The sequence below is a fragment of the Rhinoraja longicauda genome, chromosome 20, assembly GCF_053455715.1.
Source record: "Rhinoraja longicauda isolate Sanriku21f chromosome 20, sRhiLon1.1, whole genome shotgun sequence".
Taxonomy (NCBI): Eukaryota; Metazoa; Chordata; class Chondrichthyes; order Rajiformes; family Arhynchobatidae; genus Rhinoraja; species Rhinoraja longicauda.
The window spans coordinates 16,841,281-16,858,165 of record NC_135972.1 but is presented as its reverse complement, the minus strand read 5'-3'; the positions used below and the strand labels follow the sequence as shown (position 1 = coordinate 16,858,165).

Genomic DNA, 16,885 nt, shown 5'->3' with positions numbered 1-16,885 from the left:
GCTGAGAATGGGGAATGGGACAACAGGGGTAGTGCGGAGGGGAATTGGTGGTGGGGGAAAGAGGGGTACTGGGAAAAGGGGAGGTCCATATCCTTCCCTCCCCCCCTCTCTCCCCCCCCCCCTCCCTCCCTCCACAAATACCACCCCATCTCTCATCACCCTCCCCCCCTCCCTCCATCCTCAACACATCCCTCCCTCCACCACTCCCTCGCTGGGGGGGAGAAAATGGGGGGTGTGGGGACGGGCCCAACGGGCCCGCTTTGAACGGGCACACTTGTTCTAGTATCTACTAAATCTTTCAGAGGACGGAGAGACAAGATTTCTATACAAATGAGGTCCTCTTTATAGTATTTATTATTTTATTTCAGCAAAAGAGAATACAAATAATTTACAGATGCTTAAAACTCAACTATCAATCACAATAAAACAAGCAAAATGGAAACTATAAGAAACAATTTTGTGTATATTTTCATACAACTGGTGAAGGGCCATCTGACTGACTGAGTGGCTTGAATCAGTTGAGGCTGAGCGAGGTTGATATCACAAGCATCTCACTTTTGATTGAGTCTTTCCACTTACGTAGCATTTCCAAGGGACTTCCTGTCTTTGAAGAACTGCAAAACACAAAAGAAAATCGGTGGAATTTGTTATATTGTAATTATATTAAAGAGGCTGCTAACCAAATCATAATGTAACAGAGGATTTTTGAAGTCATCCATTCTCAGCAATATTACTTCGTAATACATCTAATATAGCTTAACAAGTATTAAATGTAACATCTCAGATGGCCCACCTTTCCAATGGCTGCAAGAGCAGGTCCAAATGTAGCCTCTGTCCGTGTTCGTCCCCTGATCCAACTTGGCAACTTGCCAAGGATTCTGGGCTGGGAATAGCGATGATCCAGGAGCACAATATTGGCATAGTCCTCACGATGGCGGATTGCACGCCCTACACACAGCACAGAACGTAAAGAATGGAACGTTGACATGCAAACTTTCACATTGAACAAGTAACAAGTCTGGCAACTCAGTGACTCGGAAAGTGTGTGTTGTAGCACAAACCACTTTGAACCTCAGGGGCTTGACTTGCTACAATTCCATCATTGATTTTCTGGCAACTGGTGGTCCGGCACCTCCTTTAATCCAATTAAAATTCCAAGTGTGCACTTGAAATCCTGCCCCCGGAAATCCCCTTGAAAATGTGGTGCCGGGGCCGAGTGAGGTGGCTGTTCACAACTTCATCGGAACTTCTGCACTGATCAGTGGGTTGAATTTGCCCCCCTCTGGCCAAGTGCAGATGGGGTAGTGAAGCGGTTGATCAAAGCAAGAAAGATCCAGGCATCACCACTGCATACATAGAAGCTGACCCTATCTGATTACACAACACAACGGTAGCATGTAAATAATGAAAGAAACAACTGATAAGACTCTTGTTGGGGAAACTCCAGAAGTCATCCTGTAGAGATGTAAGGCAGAGTTAATGTTAGGGGGCGGGGGTTCCTGAATTAAGATCAGACAACTGAATGAGTAACCTTGCGTACAATTTAATGCAACTGCAAATCAAAGATCACAAAGAAACTAAAGACGATAAAAAGGATTTTGTACAGTAAATATTGCCATAACATGGCCTCACCAGACCCTCACATTCACTACAGATAGCCTCACCATGACAAAATTCATCACTCTGAACAGTAGTACTCGGAATATTCTCCTCTTATCCCTGTTTTGCCATTTCATAATGGTTCCCTCATACTGTGCCCATGGCATTTCCCTGATTGGACAGTCTCTGCCAGGCTGTTTTCTATCCATTGCTATTCACTGCTCATCCAGTTGTCCTCCAATCTATTTCCAGTTTAGTCACCTACCTATAGACTGGTTGACAGCTTTCATGCACATATTTTCGAGTAGTACTTTTCCTGGACTCTTTCCATCAGCTTTTTTCTGTGGGGGTGAAATACACAAGAAGAAAATATTTTATTCCTTCCTTCTCGTGTTGTAAGTTGCATGATCTAAAAGTGGGATTGTTTATAATGTTGCAAACTGAACTACTTGTATGGATTAATTTACAAATGACATTGCTTTTCCTCTATAAAAAAAGAATTTTATGGAAGAAACTACAGCAACCTCTCCCAATAATGCAGGATATTCTTTGCAGTAATATGCAAGTTATATATTTCAATCTGACTGCTTTACTGCCTCCTTAAATGAGTGGAATTGCCCAATCATACCAATACTTGAGAATAGTGCTGTCACTGCATGTGGCTTTCCAGATAATATTGCAAACTGATTAAATTACACCTCAAGTCAAGTCAAATTTATTTGTCACATACACATACACGATGTGCAGTGAAATGAAAGTGGCAATGCCTGCGGGTTGTGCACAAAAAGAATTACAGTTACAGCATATAAATAAAGTTAATAAGTTACTATTAGTGTCGACATAAATTTAGTCTCGGGTTATAAAAGTTGACAGTCCTGATGGCCTGTGGGAAGAAGCTCCGTCTCATCCTCTCCGTTTTCACAGCGTGACAGCGGAGGCGTTTGCCTGATCGTAGCATCTGGAACAGTCCGTTACTGGGGTGGCAGGGGTCCCTCATGATCTTGCTTGCTCTGGATCAGCACCTGCAGATCTGTGTTAAAATGCAACCCGCACTTTGGAAGTTATCAATATACTGTAAACAAAATATCACAATCTGAAGATGCAGGAAACCGTCTGAAGAAACATCCTGACCTGAAAGGTTACCTGTATGTTCCCTCCACAGATGTTGCCTGACCCAGAGTTCATCCATGACTTTATGCATTGTACAGTAAAGTTTAGTTATCTGCATTCACGTTGATCAATCACCAGTCAACAATAATGGCAGAAAGAAGAGACTGAAGAATGAATAGTTTTATTGTAGCACCACTACTTGTTCCAACTTGCTTGTGCAAGAATGGAGAGGCAAACAACAATTTAAGAAGAAAATGCTTCAACTGATCTAAACTCCAAAAATAAAAAAATCAATCTTTTAAAGGAGGAGCAGTAAAGCAATAACTTTTCATCTTCGTTGGCTCTGAACAAACCAGCCGAGGTTTCCCTTCAATCCATTTGCTCTTGTACGTTCATATTCAGGGTAACAATGAAGAGAGAGCCAGTCTAACATCTCAGGCTGGAAATTGTAAAATGAGGCAAGCAGATGCAAAACTGTAATAGTTCCTGAAATCAAATGAAACCCAAAAGTACTAAAATTGAAACCATACTGCTCAGCAGGATATTGGTGCAATTTGAAGGCAGTTCCAATTTCCTGTTGCCTTATTTACAACGATGGGGAGCATTTCAGAGTTTCAGGAGCACTTAAAACATTTTGTGCTGACATTGTTTTCAAAAGTGCAGCACAATAATTCCTTTCCTCATATCTCTTCCTCCACCATGCACAGAGGCATTTTCCCATTTTTTCTGCATTTTCTCCCAACTACCTCTCCACTCCATCCCCAACACATGAAAAATGTGAAATTCATTACTTTGGTGGTATTGTTTGAAATGAGTAAAGATTTGTAGGAGTTGTTATTTTATGGGAACTGGGTATCCTTGAATGCATTCATTGAAAGCTAATAAGCAGGTGAAGAAGGCAGCTCAGAAAGCAAATGGTATGCAGTGCATGCCTTGAAAACTGGAGCAACTCCTGATCAAGGGATTGAGGTAAGCTCCATCGCAAGCTGAAAGAACAGACTCCTTCTGGGACATTAAGTTCTTGGTTTATCTTCTCTTACAGGGATCACCTTCAATACCCTCCACACTAATCTCCCTCCAATTTCTCCTTGGCCTTCACGAACTGCTCAGTATCCAACCTGATCCTCAATCTCCTCTCAACCACTCAGAATTCATCACCAACCTCCCATCCCCTCCACGTTTACTCCTATCCTCAAACCTTCTTTCCAGCACCCCCAGCATCTCACCCACCAACCATTTTCCTTGCACCACTTGATTTCCACTGTACCTCCACTCCTTGCATTATCACCCAACACCAGGATTATCCTAGCACCCCTATAATCTTTGCCCACTCCACCAGGGGCAACTGGTCAGCAGCCAAGAGGTCTGAACTTCTGATTTAAAACCATGAGTTTGAATCGCACTATGCCAGCTAAAGACTATAAGTTCAATTAAATAAATCAGCAATCTATAAATAACAACAGTGCCTTTAAAACTACTAGATTGTCATAATCACCAATCTGAATCCTTAAATGTATTTTAGGGAAGGAAAACAGGTGACTACCCAGTCTTGTCAAAATGACGCAAGATCCAGCATGCGCTTTGCTGACTGCTTCCTCTTTTCAGGGGGCAATTAGTGCTGGCCAATAAATAGAAACATGGAAAATAGGTGCAGGAATAGGCTATTCAGCCCTTCCTGAACCTAGCTGATCATTCAAAATCAGTACCTGGTTCCTGCTTTCTCCCCATATCCCTTGATTCCGTTAGTCCAAAGAGCTATAACTCTCTTGAAAACATCTAGTGAATTGGTTTCCACTGCATTCTGCAGCACAGAAATCCAGATTCACAACTCTCTGGGTGAAAATGTTTTTCCTCAATTCAGTCCTAAATGGCCAACCCCTTATTCTTGCACAGTGACCCTTGGTTCTGGACTCCCCCCAACATCGGGAACATTTTTCCTTCATCTAGCCAGTCCAATCTGGAAGAATTTTGTGTTTCTAGAAGATCCCCTCTCATTCTTCTAAATTCCAGTGAATATAAGCCCAGTTGGATTTCCAAAAGCATCTACATCCCAGAAAAAGTATCTGAATCTAAGGAAAGTTACCTTCTTTTCCCATCATCTCCCTAGACAGCAGTCTCTTTCAATTGCCATTTTCCCACCCTCTGTCTTTTTCTTGCCCATCTGTCCCCCAACCCTATCATCTACCCACCCTGCAACATCTCTCCATGATCTCCACTGCACTGAGTGACTGCAGGAGAAAGTCCTTTGGATTACTTTACGCAGGCAAGTCCTAATTCACCATACACCTCCATGAGTGTTGTGTTCAGTAAGCTTTGGCAAGTGCACCCCACATAATATCTGCACAATGGATGGAATCATGCATTGTATCTATCTCAGCATCTTCAGCAGAGTAAACAAAAGGAGGATAACTAACAAATGATAAAATGCTGGAGTAAGTCAGCAACTCAGGCAGCATCCCTGGAAAACAGGGATGATATTAAGGAGGATAACTACATTTTATAATATAATCAACTCAATTACTGTACAAACATTGAGGGGATGGGAGCAAAAGTTAGCAGTGACATAAACTCAAATTTCACTGTACCTTAACTAGTACATGTGACAATAAACTGATCTCGAAACCTTGAAAAGTTGTATCCTTGTAAACTATGAAGGCTTATACCAGCCTTTGCTGAAAATTGAAGGGTCATGTTAAGTACCTCCACGCATACCACACAAAATAAAGATAACTTTCATGATACCAGAGATACTCAGCTTGGCTCGATACAGGTTGGGAGCTGAGACGCAGGATTTTTTCCAGTATCTGGAAAATTAAACAAATCTATTCCAGCTCCTGTAATATGAAAGGAGTTTGTATTTCTGAAATCCAGCCAACATACCATGTTCTTATCCAAGTACGCCATCCTTTCCTGCAGCTCTGGCGAGTTCACATTGGGAAATGGCATTCCAACCATCACCACACACCTGTAAGAGACATGCAAATGTCATGACCACCTCCAGTTCCGGCAGCAGGAACCCTGGCCTTCAATCCATGCAAATAACCTTGGATGTCAAAACCTAAGGACTACTGGGAACTAAAAGCAAATGTGAGGAAGGCTCCAGATTATTTCTGCACCATTCACCACTGGTCCCGCACTCATGCAGTTACTACCGATATATTCTGAGCTTTCAAATCCCTCTGCGGCCTTGAAATTGAATTCCTGGCGGGTCTCAATTTTTTGTACATAGATCAGTGTAAAAATCCTTCAAAACAGGCATATTTTGATGGATTAGAACTTAGTGTTAAAATTGTGTACTAACCTTTTCATAAATCATCTGGAATTTACTAAATTGATGACAATGTGCAAGTTATTCTAGTAATGCAAATGGAGTGATGAATGTAATATATCCCAATAATAAACTTGAGCAATGAAATGTGTAGCACAGAGATGAAATAAAGGAATCGCAGAACAACAAAAATATTTTTCTGTATCAGTTCTGTGCTTCTCAAAGAGATATCCACCCTGGCCCAACTCCTTTGCTCTTCCCTGCAATTATTTCTCCCATGAATTCATCCAAATTCCTTTTGTGAGGTGAAGCTGTATAATCTATGTATTTCATGAAAAAGATTTTCCTCTATATCCGCAATTTTTTCCCATATTCACGATTTTTTCCAATCATATTAAATATACGTTCTCTGTTATTCATCCTTCAGCCACAAAAACTCCTGATTTTAAAAGCACAATCAAGCCTTCACTTTGCCTTCTCTGCTCCTAAGAAAACAGGCAATTATGGAATGAAAGCAATTCAGAAAAACTACTAAGACAGACACAAACAAATTTATTGGTTATATTGACTTTGGCATTTAAGTTATGCAAACGTTTTAAAGGGATTTTAGAGGAATTGTTTAGTTGAACCTCAAATTTAATTGCAGGGGAAATCTTCCGAGTAAGAATCATCAGGAAAAACATCTATGACTTCAGTGGTCAGTCTAGCAGTCACTGTCTGCTGCTCTGTCCTTGGTAAGCTCTCCTCTGTTCTTGGAGGACTGCTCTATACTACTCCAAAGTATACTATTATTAGTATCTGTGACAAGATTGACTTTTCTAACGGTATGAAGATCCAAGAGCTAATAAACCACAAATGCAAAACATTCTGAACAGGAAACAGCATGCTTGAATTATGGGGGGGGGGGGGGGGAGCAGGCATCTGGATGTCAGTACCAACCATAAAAATCATGACATAAAGATCAAACAATTGGTGCGAGCAATCTTGAAGATCTAGCATCTAGCCAACAATCATGACATGAATTCTTTGGTACTGTCAAGTTATGCTCAATCATGCCCAACCCACTGAGAGCCAAGAACAGAGGAGAGCTTACCAAGGACAGAGCAGCAGACAGTGACTGCTAGAAGGAACACTTTGATGGTCTTCTCAATCTTGACACAACTATTCTCAACTCTGTAGTGCAACCCCTCCTCAATCTCAGCCCTATCCCACCCTGGCAAGAGATTGAAAAGATCATCTGATAGTTGGGGGGAAAAAAAGAGGCCTCGGCAGTAGACAAAATTCTTGGGACTCCCTAAACATAGCGACGAGGTACACGAGTACAATGCTTGACACACAATTCATTTGGGACATTGGAGAACCACTGTGACACAGTCCTCCTCGTCTATCGCTGCACACTACAACACTTTTATTGGATCACATGTGGAGTAGGCCCAGCAGCTAATGCTGATACCCTCCCTTCATTCACATTGAGACGGAAAGCAAAACCCAACAGCAGCAACATTTCTGATGGGGCTTGACAAAGAACTTTGGAGTTATTAGATTGTTAATTCCTACCTGCCCAGGTCATCGGAGAAGTTGATGCCTTCGCTCATCTTTCCCCCAACAACAGATAAGAGCAGAGCCCCGGTGATCGGGCCTGGTGTTTCGCTTGAGTGCTGGAGGTCATTAAATATACCAGTTACTTTTGCAGGTATGAAGCTCTAAATGTACTGCAAATGTCACTTCTCTCTCCAAAACAAGATAAATCAATAAGCTTCTTCTCAATTGCTATTCAACTTTGATCCTTGCCACTTCTACAATGAAACGAAGATAGAGATGCTCAACAAGAACAAAATAGACACAAAATGCTGGGGTAACTCAGCAGATCAGGCAGTATCTCTGGAGATAATGGAGGGGTGACGATCTGGGCCGGGACCCTTCTTCAGACTGATTGTGCGGGGGCTGGGGACGACTGGACAAAGAAAAGACCAAAACAAATAAGGGCCGGCAACAGATGATCCTAGGTAGGCAGGTTCCCTGATTGGTTGATTGTTGGCTGGAGACAATGCAATCCCAAGAGGGAATCATCATTGTGAACTGTGGAACTAGTTTTTCATGGAGAAGGGGAGGGGGGGGGGGGGGGGAAGAGAGGAGGAGAGTGGGTTATCTAAAATTAGAGAATTCATCATTCATACTGCTTGGTTGTAAACAACCCAAGCAAAATATGCGGTGCTGTTCCTCCAATTTGTGAGTGGCCTCACTCTGGCATTGGAGAAGGTCCAGGACAGAAAGGTCAGTATGAGATTGGTACGAGGAGTTAAAATGGTTAGCTGCTGGAAGGTTCAGTAGGCCTTGGCGGACCAAGGGTAAGTATTCAGTGAAACGGTCACCGAGTCTACGCTTTGTCTCAGCAATGTACAGGAGATACAGGAGAAATAGAAAATGCTGGAAATACACAGCAGGTCAGGCAGCATATGTGGAAAGTGATACAGCCAATGTTTCAGGTTCATGAGCTTGCATCAGATTTGGAAAAAATAGAAATTGCCAATTTTAAGTAGCAGTAAGGAGAAAAAGGGAATATCTGTAATCACAGTTCAATCTGCATATTCAGAACACTGTTGCTGTTCTACCAGGACACCAAAGAAAAGCCCATTTTCTGACTCGCCACATGACCGCCTTAAGGAGCTTACAATGATTTCAGACAACTGGCATTTCCAGACCGTTTAAGAACGGGTTATTTCTGATGAAAGGTAAACCTCCTTTAACATCAACAGATTTTCTCTCACCACAGATATTACCTGAACTGCTGATTATTTCCAGCATCATCTATTTCAATTCCACATCCACAGCATTTTTGTTACTACATTCCAGCAGCTTTCTATATTTTTCTGATTTCATTCATCATTTCCTCCAGACAGATCAGTTGTGAGTGAGCAGCCTTCACCACTCTGTCACTGAACACCACTAACAGTTAAGCCATCTGCAGCATTTTCTGCTTTTATCTAAGAACAGAGGTTTAGCTGGAAATGTTAGCTCTCACTTGAGGTAGGGGAGCAGCCTACTGTCAGCAGCCTGTTCATCCGTGCAGTGTATGACAACCTATCCTACATTGATTCTCCAATATCGTCACCTACTTCAAGCACAAATCATGTGGCAGATAGATGGCAGTCATAAAAAGGACTCTAGGCCTTTGCCCTATTCTCCTTGGACGAGGAGCAGAGGAAAGAAAACCACACTTGTCTTCTCTACCTTATCATCAAGGCTGTAGAGTATAAACAGATGTTCTAGCCAGTCTTAACTGTTTTCAATTGCTCACCATCTTCTGCAAAATGCAAAAGCTTTTACTCAAGTGTCAACTTAAACTTGATTATCTCCTCCAGCCATTTTGTTTGACCCTCTACTTAAGAAAACCACCAAACCCTGAAACTTCAAAAGATGGCAGCACATGCTTACACATACCTGGATACACCTGGAATACTCGGAAAGCACCTGCTCTACCAGACTGGCCTTTCTGGGCTCCTGGAAAATCTGCGGCACCAAATAAACAGAAGCAATTTAGGCAGCAGAAATCACAGCATCTTGTGATTGCATCCAATACAGAAACAAAATGCACATGACAACAAGGTAAGTATTGTAATTAGTGAAAAATTAAAAAGGATTACATTCCAATTAACTGTTGGTGCTCAAAGTATCACCATGCCAATCATACTCAGGTTGCCATCAGCTCCCTTCACTAACATCCTGCATGCTCCCCAGCTTGTCCACGTTCCTACCTTAACACTACTACCCTGTTACACCCCACCAAATGCAAACTTTCAACATTTGTTTAAATCCCAGCCTTGTCCCATTGTGTGGTATTGATTAAAATGGTCAGGCCTCTCGTCATCTGATCAAGCCATTTTGTGTTTCTAAAGTAAAAAATAAATAAATCCTTACACAAATGACAAGGGATCAGACCAGCACACAATAAAGGCCAATTATTTATCCAGTCAGCTAGTTCTTCTATCTCTCCTGTAGCATCTGAATCAAAGAATGATGTTGCCAGTCATGACCCTCTCTTAGCCCGGTTTCCCTAACGGCTATAATGTCCCAGTCACACATATCCCCGCCCTGATTTAATCCGCCTTACCTGTCAGGCCTCTCCCATTAAAATACCTTTATTCCTACACTGGATCCCACCCCCCCCCCCCCCCCCCCCCCCCCTGCCAATCTAGTTTAGTCATAGCAGGAAGCAAACATTCAATTCTTAAACCTGCTCTGCCTTAAAGATCGTAAAGATCATGAGTGATCTCATGCCTCGTCCACTTTCCCACCTGACCTTTTCTATAACCAAAAAATTCATCTTCAAGCCAACATCTTGTCAATAAAACCTGCCACTCTGGCCATTTCCTTCTCTCTTCTAGCTTATATTGGATGTCCAGATGCAAGAACAGCTTCTTCCCCACTGATAACAGACTCCTGAACCAAGCACCTCTTTCATAACCTCTTCCCAGACGTACTGCCAAGTACTTTTAACTTTACATCATTCTGTTATCGTACTTTAGTTTATTTTTATTTTTGCTGTACTTCAGATTCCACCACAATCTTTGCATCCTTCTGTTGTTTTTTCATTATATTTATTGTTGTGTATATCATTACCATGTATATGTTATTCTGTGAGCTGTGAACAAAGCATTTCCTTGCACTCTGGTATATATGACATGAAACTAATACATACTTACCCAGTCAATGAAGGCTGTGGAATTCCATTAATAGAAAATTCTAAAGATTTACAAATGGCTGCATACATAAAATTTTCCTCATCTTATTTCTAGGTGGTCATCCCCTTATCCTAAGATTTTGAACCTCAGTTCAAGGCTCTCATGTTCATAAGACATAGGCTATTTGGCCCATTAAGTCTTCTCTGTCATTCAATCTTGGCTGATCTATTTTCCCCTCACAACCCCATTCTCCTATCTTTTCCCAGCATCCTTTGACACCCTTACTAATAAGAAGCTACCAATCTCTACTTGCAATGAAGTCAACAGATTCACCACCCTCTGTCTACAGAAATGCCTCCTCATCTGCATCCTAAAGGTACATTCTTTTATTGAGGCTGTGCCCTCTGATCCTAGACTCCCTCACTACAGGAAACATCTCTCCATATCAACTTTATCTATGCCTTTCATTATTCGGTAGGTAAAATGGATGAAGGTACATAAACGAAGTAGCCTTCTGGAGTCTACTCTATCAACCCATCTCAGAACCTTGTACATTGAGATCCCATTTCATTCTTCCAAATCCCAGTGAGGTCTGAAGAATGGAATGATTGGTTATATCAAACATAATAGGGGGTCAACAAAAACTCAACGAATGAGTCACAGAAATGACAAACTAAAATACCTTCTTTTTGGTTTCCAATTGCACCAGGAGACCAGTCTTTTCCCAGTGTTTGTATACAATATTTTCATATTCGTATGATGGAAAAAAGCACACAATGCCACCAGGGACCACCGTACATAAATTCACCAGTACCCGGCCACATTCATCCAGCTGAAGAGGAAAAAAAAGTGGTAAAATAATGTAGAAGACAAGATTTCTTCACTGTTCAGTCATGGACAGAACTGAACGATGCTGAAAACAATTACAACCAGCTGAGCTATAAGAAGTAGAGATGGCTTGTGACATTTCTATTTTGAGTAGAAACGTTGAGAAATACTGTATTGGACATTTCAAGAAGGCAAAAATAAACAAAAGGCAGTAATACTGCTATCCATTTGGGGTTCGGTGATGATCAATGCACAGCAGCTCCATGATAACCCTTGCACTGCAGTTCTAAGACAAGTGTTAATCACTATCCCCTAAAATATTCCCAATGGATCTCACACAAGGCCAGATTGAGCTCAGCTATAATGCTGACAAATGCCTGCTTGATTTTACTACTTGGATAGGTTCTTATTCAGAAAAATTTCAAGCTCCAATCACAGATACCTCCAACATGTCATGCCAAAAACTGCAGTTATCTTCTGAGTGGCTGGCTATATGGAAACAAAAAGTCAAACCTTTACTCAATCAACATCAACAGGGAATCAAAGCGTCAATGAAATGCGGTGGGGGTTTCCAATTAACCTTTTTTTAGTATCTTACATCAAAGAATGAGGCCATTCTATGGGAATGGGAAGGAGGAATACCTAGGATGAGAAAGGTCTTTGATTATGTTGGCTGTTTTTCCAAGACAGCATGGTGTAGATGGAGTCAATGGTGGGGAACCTGGACACAGACTTGAATCTCCAAGGAATGGAAGACTACATATCAAGTGCTGATAAATGAGATTAGTGTAGACAGATGGTCAATGGCAGCTAAAAAGGTCGTTTTTGAGCTCCATGATTTTAGACTAGTCATTGTAGTTCTGGAAAGAACACATTTTCATAATGCAGTACAATTAATGAAGCCCACCCTCCAAATAATTTAAAGCTACTATATTATTGTAACTGTTTTCAGATTCCACACATACTAAATGATAGCAGTCCTGGTAAATGGGATAGTATACATAGGTACACAGAGGTCGGCATGGACTTGTGACTGAAGGGCCTGTTTCAGTGCTGCATAACTCTAAGTGCATTTACAATTTTGTTTGGTTCCAATAACCTTGCAGCTGGTCTTTCAGATAGCAGTAACATAATATTTAAAATACAGATGCTCCCCGGCTTACGATGCTTCGACTTGCGATATTTCAACTTTGCGACGGTGCAAATGGCAGTGGCCCATAGTGAGCTGCAGCTCGCTTCCAGCCATGTGATCAGGTGTATTAAATGCATTTCGACGTACGATATTTTTGGTTTACAATGGGTTTCTCGGAACGTTACCCCATCATAAGTTGAGGAGCACCTGTAAATGCCCCCATTATCCCAATTTACATCTGTATCTTGAATAGAAACCTGTCTGTTGGTGGAATCCATTTCTTCAACAATGTGTACTGTTTCCTAACTTACTTGTGATTTCTTTACTAATGCATTATTCAAACCAAAAATGTTTGTGTCAAAGTAACCTCGCAACCAACATCTTCAAATAATATTTGGTAAAGATTTTGAATCATTAACAAGGGCAGGTAGCTGTGTTTTAGCCAGATGCACCATCTGTTATTGAGATTTGTCGAGTTAGGCCAAATTTTGAGATAAGGCAAAAGGAATAATGCACAGACCAATATACTCACCATTGGTGTCTTGTCCCTCTTCTGAAAGGTGAATTCCAGCTGCTGTCCCGATGGACCATTGCAGAGGATTATAGGCAAAATATTTTCTGGTGGAATTACATGACCTTAGAGATTTAAAGGAAAGTCAAATAATAAGAAAGCTTCACAACAAAAATTACATAATAATAAATTACACAATGCAGACCATATCATAAAAGTAGAACTGTAGCACTTTGTTGCACGCAAACTACTTATTGGAGATTTTGCAAGATTAAGCAGTTGTTGAAATGTTGGTTGACTCAGTTCCTCATCAAGTAACCCATTTGAGGAAGTGGACCCTGGCTCTTAGTAACATCAGCAAGAAGTCATATATGAAAAGGTGCTTATATTGACACACAAAATTACTTTGACGCAGCAGATTAGAGATTTCTCACAACTATTAAAGCAACTAAGAACTTCTGTTTTAGTTTCCGAACTCGCATCATCAAAGTAATAGGTCATGAGTGACCCGGATTCTAGGATGGCATCAAGCGCCTGATAGCAGGCAAAAACTAGCACTATAAATGAGGAAAGTTGTATTGGGGCTGGGTGAGACCACACCTGGAGTATTGTGTGCAATTTTGGTCACCTAATTTGAGGAAGGACGTTATTGTTATTGAGGGGGTGCAGTGTAGTTTCACCAGGTTAATTCCCAAGATGGCGGGACTGACATATGACATAAGAATGAGTCGACTGGGCTTGTATTCACTGGAATTTAGAAGGATGAGAGGTATCTTATTGAAACATATAAAATTCTTAAAGGATTGGACAGGCTAGATGCAGGAAAAATGTTCCCGATGTTGGGGGAGTCCAGAACCAGGGGTTACAATTTAAGAATAAGGGGTAGGCCATTTAGGACTGAGATGAGGAAAAACTTTTTCACCTAGAGAGTTGTGAATCTGTGGAATTCTCTGCCACAGAAGGCAATGGAGGCCAAATCACTGGATGTTTTCAAGACAGTTAGATTTAGCTCAGGGCTAAACGAATCAAGGGATATGGGGAGAAAGCAGGAACGGGATACTGATTTTAGATGATCAGTCATGCTGGCTCGAAGGGCCGAATGGCCTACTCCTACACCTATTTTTCTATGAAAGGAGATTCTTTCAAGGTCTAAAACACCATGAAATGGAAGCTCAAAGGGTCTGGGTGAAGAATCAGAGCATAAAGGCTCCTTCTCTGACACTGCTTCACCTCAGGATATCGGAGCCAGAATTTGTGTGAAGATCACTATTAAGAGTCTACTCAAATATTTTAAAGGACAATCAGGATGAAATATGAAATAGGATGAAACTTGAATAGTGGATCCTCGCATTCTCATCTCAATCTGAAAACAATGGTTTAACAGATAGAGGGCTATAGTCAATAAAACAAAATTATCAAAGGATTTTTTTGGATAATCATATGCAGCTTCTTTTAAATCTTTCACCTCAACACCCCAACTAAATGTATTGGCTGATTATAGTCATAAAATTATACAGCTCAGATGCAGACACTTCTGCATAACGTAACCATGCCGATGTGCACCTGCGCTGCTCCCTTTTGCCTGTGTTTTATTTGGCCCATCTTCCTCCAACCCTTTTCTATCCATGTACCTGTTCAAATGTCTTTTAGATATGGTAATTGCAGTCACCTCTACCACTTCGCTTGGCAGCTCATTCCATAAATCCACCACCGTCTGTGAAAAATTTGTCCTTCAGGTCCCTTTTAAATCTTTCCCCTCTCACCTTAAATCTATGCCCTCGAGGTTTAAATCTCCTACCCCTAGACTGACTACCCACCCTACCAACATCCTTCTTGATTTTATACTAGATTTCACACCTCACCCTCCTGGGAAAAAGTCCTAATCGATCTTCTTATAATTCAAGGCCTCCAGTTGAAGTAACATCTTTATGGATTTTTTTTGGCTTAATGACATTGTTCCTACAGCTAAGCGACCAGAACTGTGCGCAATACTCCAAGTGTCACCAACGACATACAGTTGTAACATGCCCTTGTAACGCCTGCACTTAATGCCCTTACCAACAAAGGCAACTGTGCAAAACGTCATCTTCACTACCCTGTCTATTAGTGGTGCCACTTTCAGGGAACAATGTAGACGACATATATTATCCTACTCTCAGTTCTCTTGGTCATCAAACAACAAACAAATTTGTGTGGCACAAAAAGAAATGAGTGAGGTTATCTGTTCACCACCATGCCTACCTTGAAGATTTTTTAATACTATTGCTGCAATGGAGCAGAGGTACAAAGATTATTCAACCAAAATACAGGATATACAGTTAATAATTCAAGTCAAAGAATTGAGAGAGAGAAAAATAAGTTAATTTTTTTTACGTCAGAAAAAGCGGGAGGGATCACTCACTCCCCTTCCCCCCATCAATTCTGCAACATAAATCTGTACCCACAGCAGTTTCCCCATAGTCACAAACAGCTCTCTTAAATTAGCTAAATTAAATCTTGAAAGTGTAGCAAAACTATGAATTGATAAATAAGAGCAATGTGTAACAACTATTACAAAGTTCTAGCCAATCAGCTTTTTCAGCAGCCCCTCGGGATTGACCTATACTCCAATTTTGTGGGCTCTCGGTTGACTGATGAGGCCAATGTGGGAAATGTGGACTTTTCTACGGATGGGGCAGGAGGGGTGGGCGGTTTGCCAAAGGTTGCACTCATACTGCTTACTGTGTCCTCCTGATGCACAGCTTCAGGATCTCAGTCACGACATAAATGGTTCTCTACTTTGAGCAGCCATGGGCCAGAGATTCCCTGGATATTCTAGCGATGTTGAACTTCAAGGCAACATTGAGCACATACTCAAGTGTGTTGTAAGAATCTGGTGTACAGCTCAGTCAGTCACCACTGTAGTGTTCAGAAAGAATGAAGTACATCAGCCACTATGGTTAGGTAATTATACTGGTTCATTTGAAATAATCAGACCTCATCAATTTTTAGTAATAAATTGCTGGACCAAAAAATGGAATACTGAGTTGTGAGATTATAAAGCCATGGACACAGTACAAGTTGAAGGGTGGATACCTGGTCAGCAAAGGATAAGATCCAGATGAACAGAGAAGGAATTGGCTGTAAAGGAGACTGTTTGTCTAGTTGGAATTTCACAAGCATGACAGACAGTGAGGATGGGGGGGGGGGGGGGGGGCAGGGTGTTTTAGAGGGGAAGACATTTTCTATTCCACCTTAAAGGCAAATTGTGGATATCTGGTAGGACAGTTAATCATAAGTAATGTTGGTATTCCCTTGTATGTTCATGTGCAATGAAATCAGTAGCTCCAATTTGAAGTAAAGGTGTACAAGATGCATGTCTCCCTCTTTCTCTCTCTCTCTGTTCACAAAGTGCACCACTACTCAGTTACCCAGTTGTTAAGGCAATGGCATGGCTCAGCCTGGACTTACCACAGGAAAACTCCGCCAGTCTGTCTGCAGAGACTCCAGAATTAAACAGAAGCTGGTCTTTGAAGTCTGCCACCTGCCAACAGGATTGGAAATGCTATAATTATGTGATAAGTACGAGATTTATTGGTTTTACTCCATTGCAATTGATTCACCCCACTTGACATCATTCCATGATACCTTAATATTGCACAACTACTCATTTCACTAACTCGTTTCCTCATACTACATCCAAGCTTGTTTTTATTAAATCATGCGTTCTGGCTTTATCTTCGCTATTCCTAATCTTTCCAGCCTGGATGATATTT

At 41.3% G+C, this 16,885-nt stretch overlaps 1 protein-coding gene across 2 annotated transcripts in view; it reads right to left on the bottom strand.

Moving 5' to 3' along the window:
* Positions 1-343: 343 nt before the first annotated feature.
* Positions 344-16,885, bottom strand: part of ddx11 (DEAD/H (Asp-Glu-Ala-Asp/His) box helicase 11) — a 57,803-nt gene continuing 41,261 nt past the window's right edge. For both annotated transcript variants that reach the window (XM_078417014.1, XM_078417013.1), the window contains exons 19-27: positions 16,581-16,653; positions 13,152-13,255; positions 11,342-11,491; positions 9,419-9,487; positions 7,535-7,635; positions 5,590-5,674; positions 1,865-1,940; positions 794-948; positions 344-614 (exon numbers count right to left, since the gene is read on the bottom strand). In XM_078417014.1, coding sequence (XP_078273140.1) covers positions 576-614; positions 794-948; positions 1,865-1,940; positions 5,590-5,674; positions 7,535-7,635; positions 9,419-9,487; positions 11,342-11,491; positions 13,152-13,255; positions 16,581-16,653 — 852 coding nt within the window. In that variant the 3' untranslated portion in view covers positions 344-575. The remainder of the gene's footprint in view (positions 615-793; positions 949-1,864; positions 1,941-5,589; positions 5,675-7,534; positions 7,636-9,418; positions 9,488-11,341; positions 11,492-13,151; positions 13,256-16,580; positions 16,654-16,885) is intronic.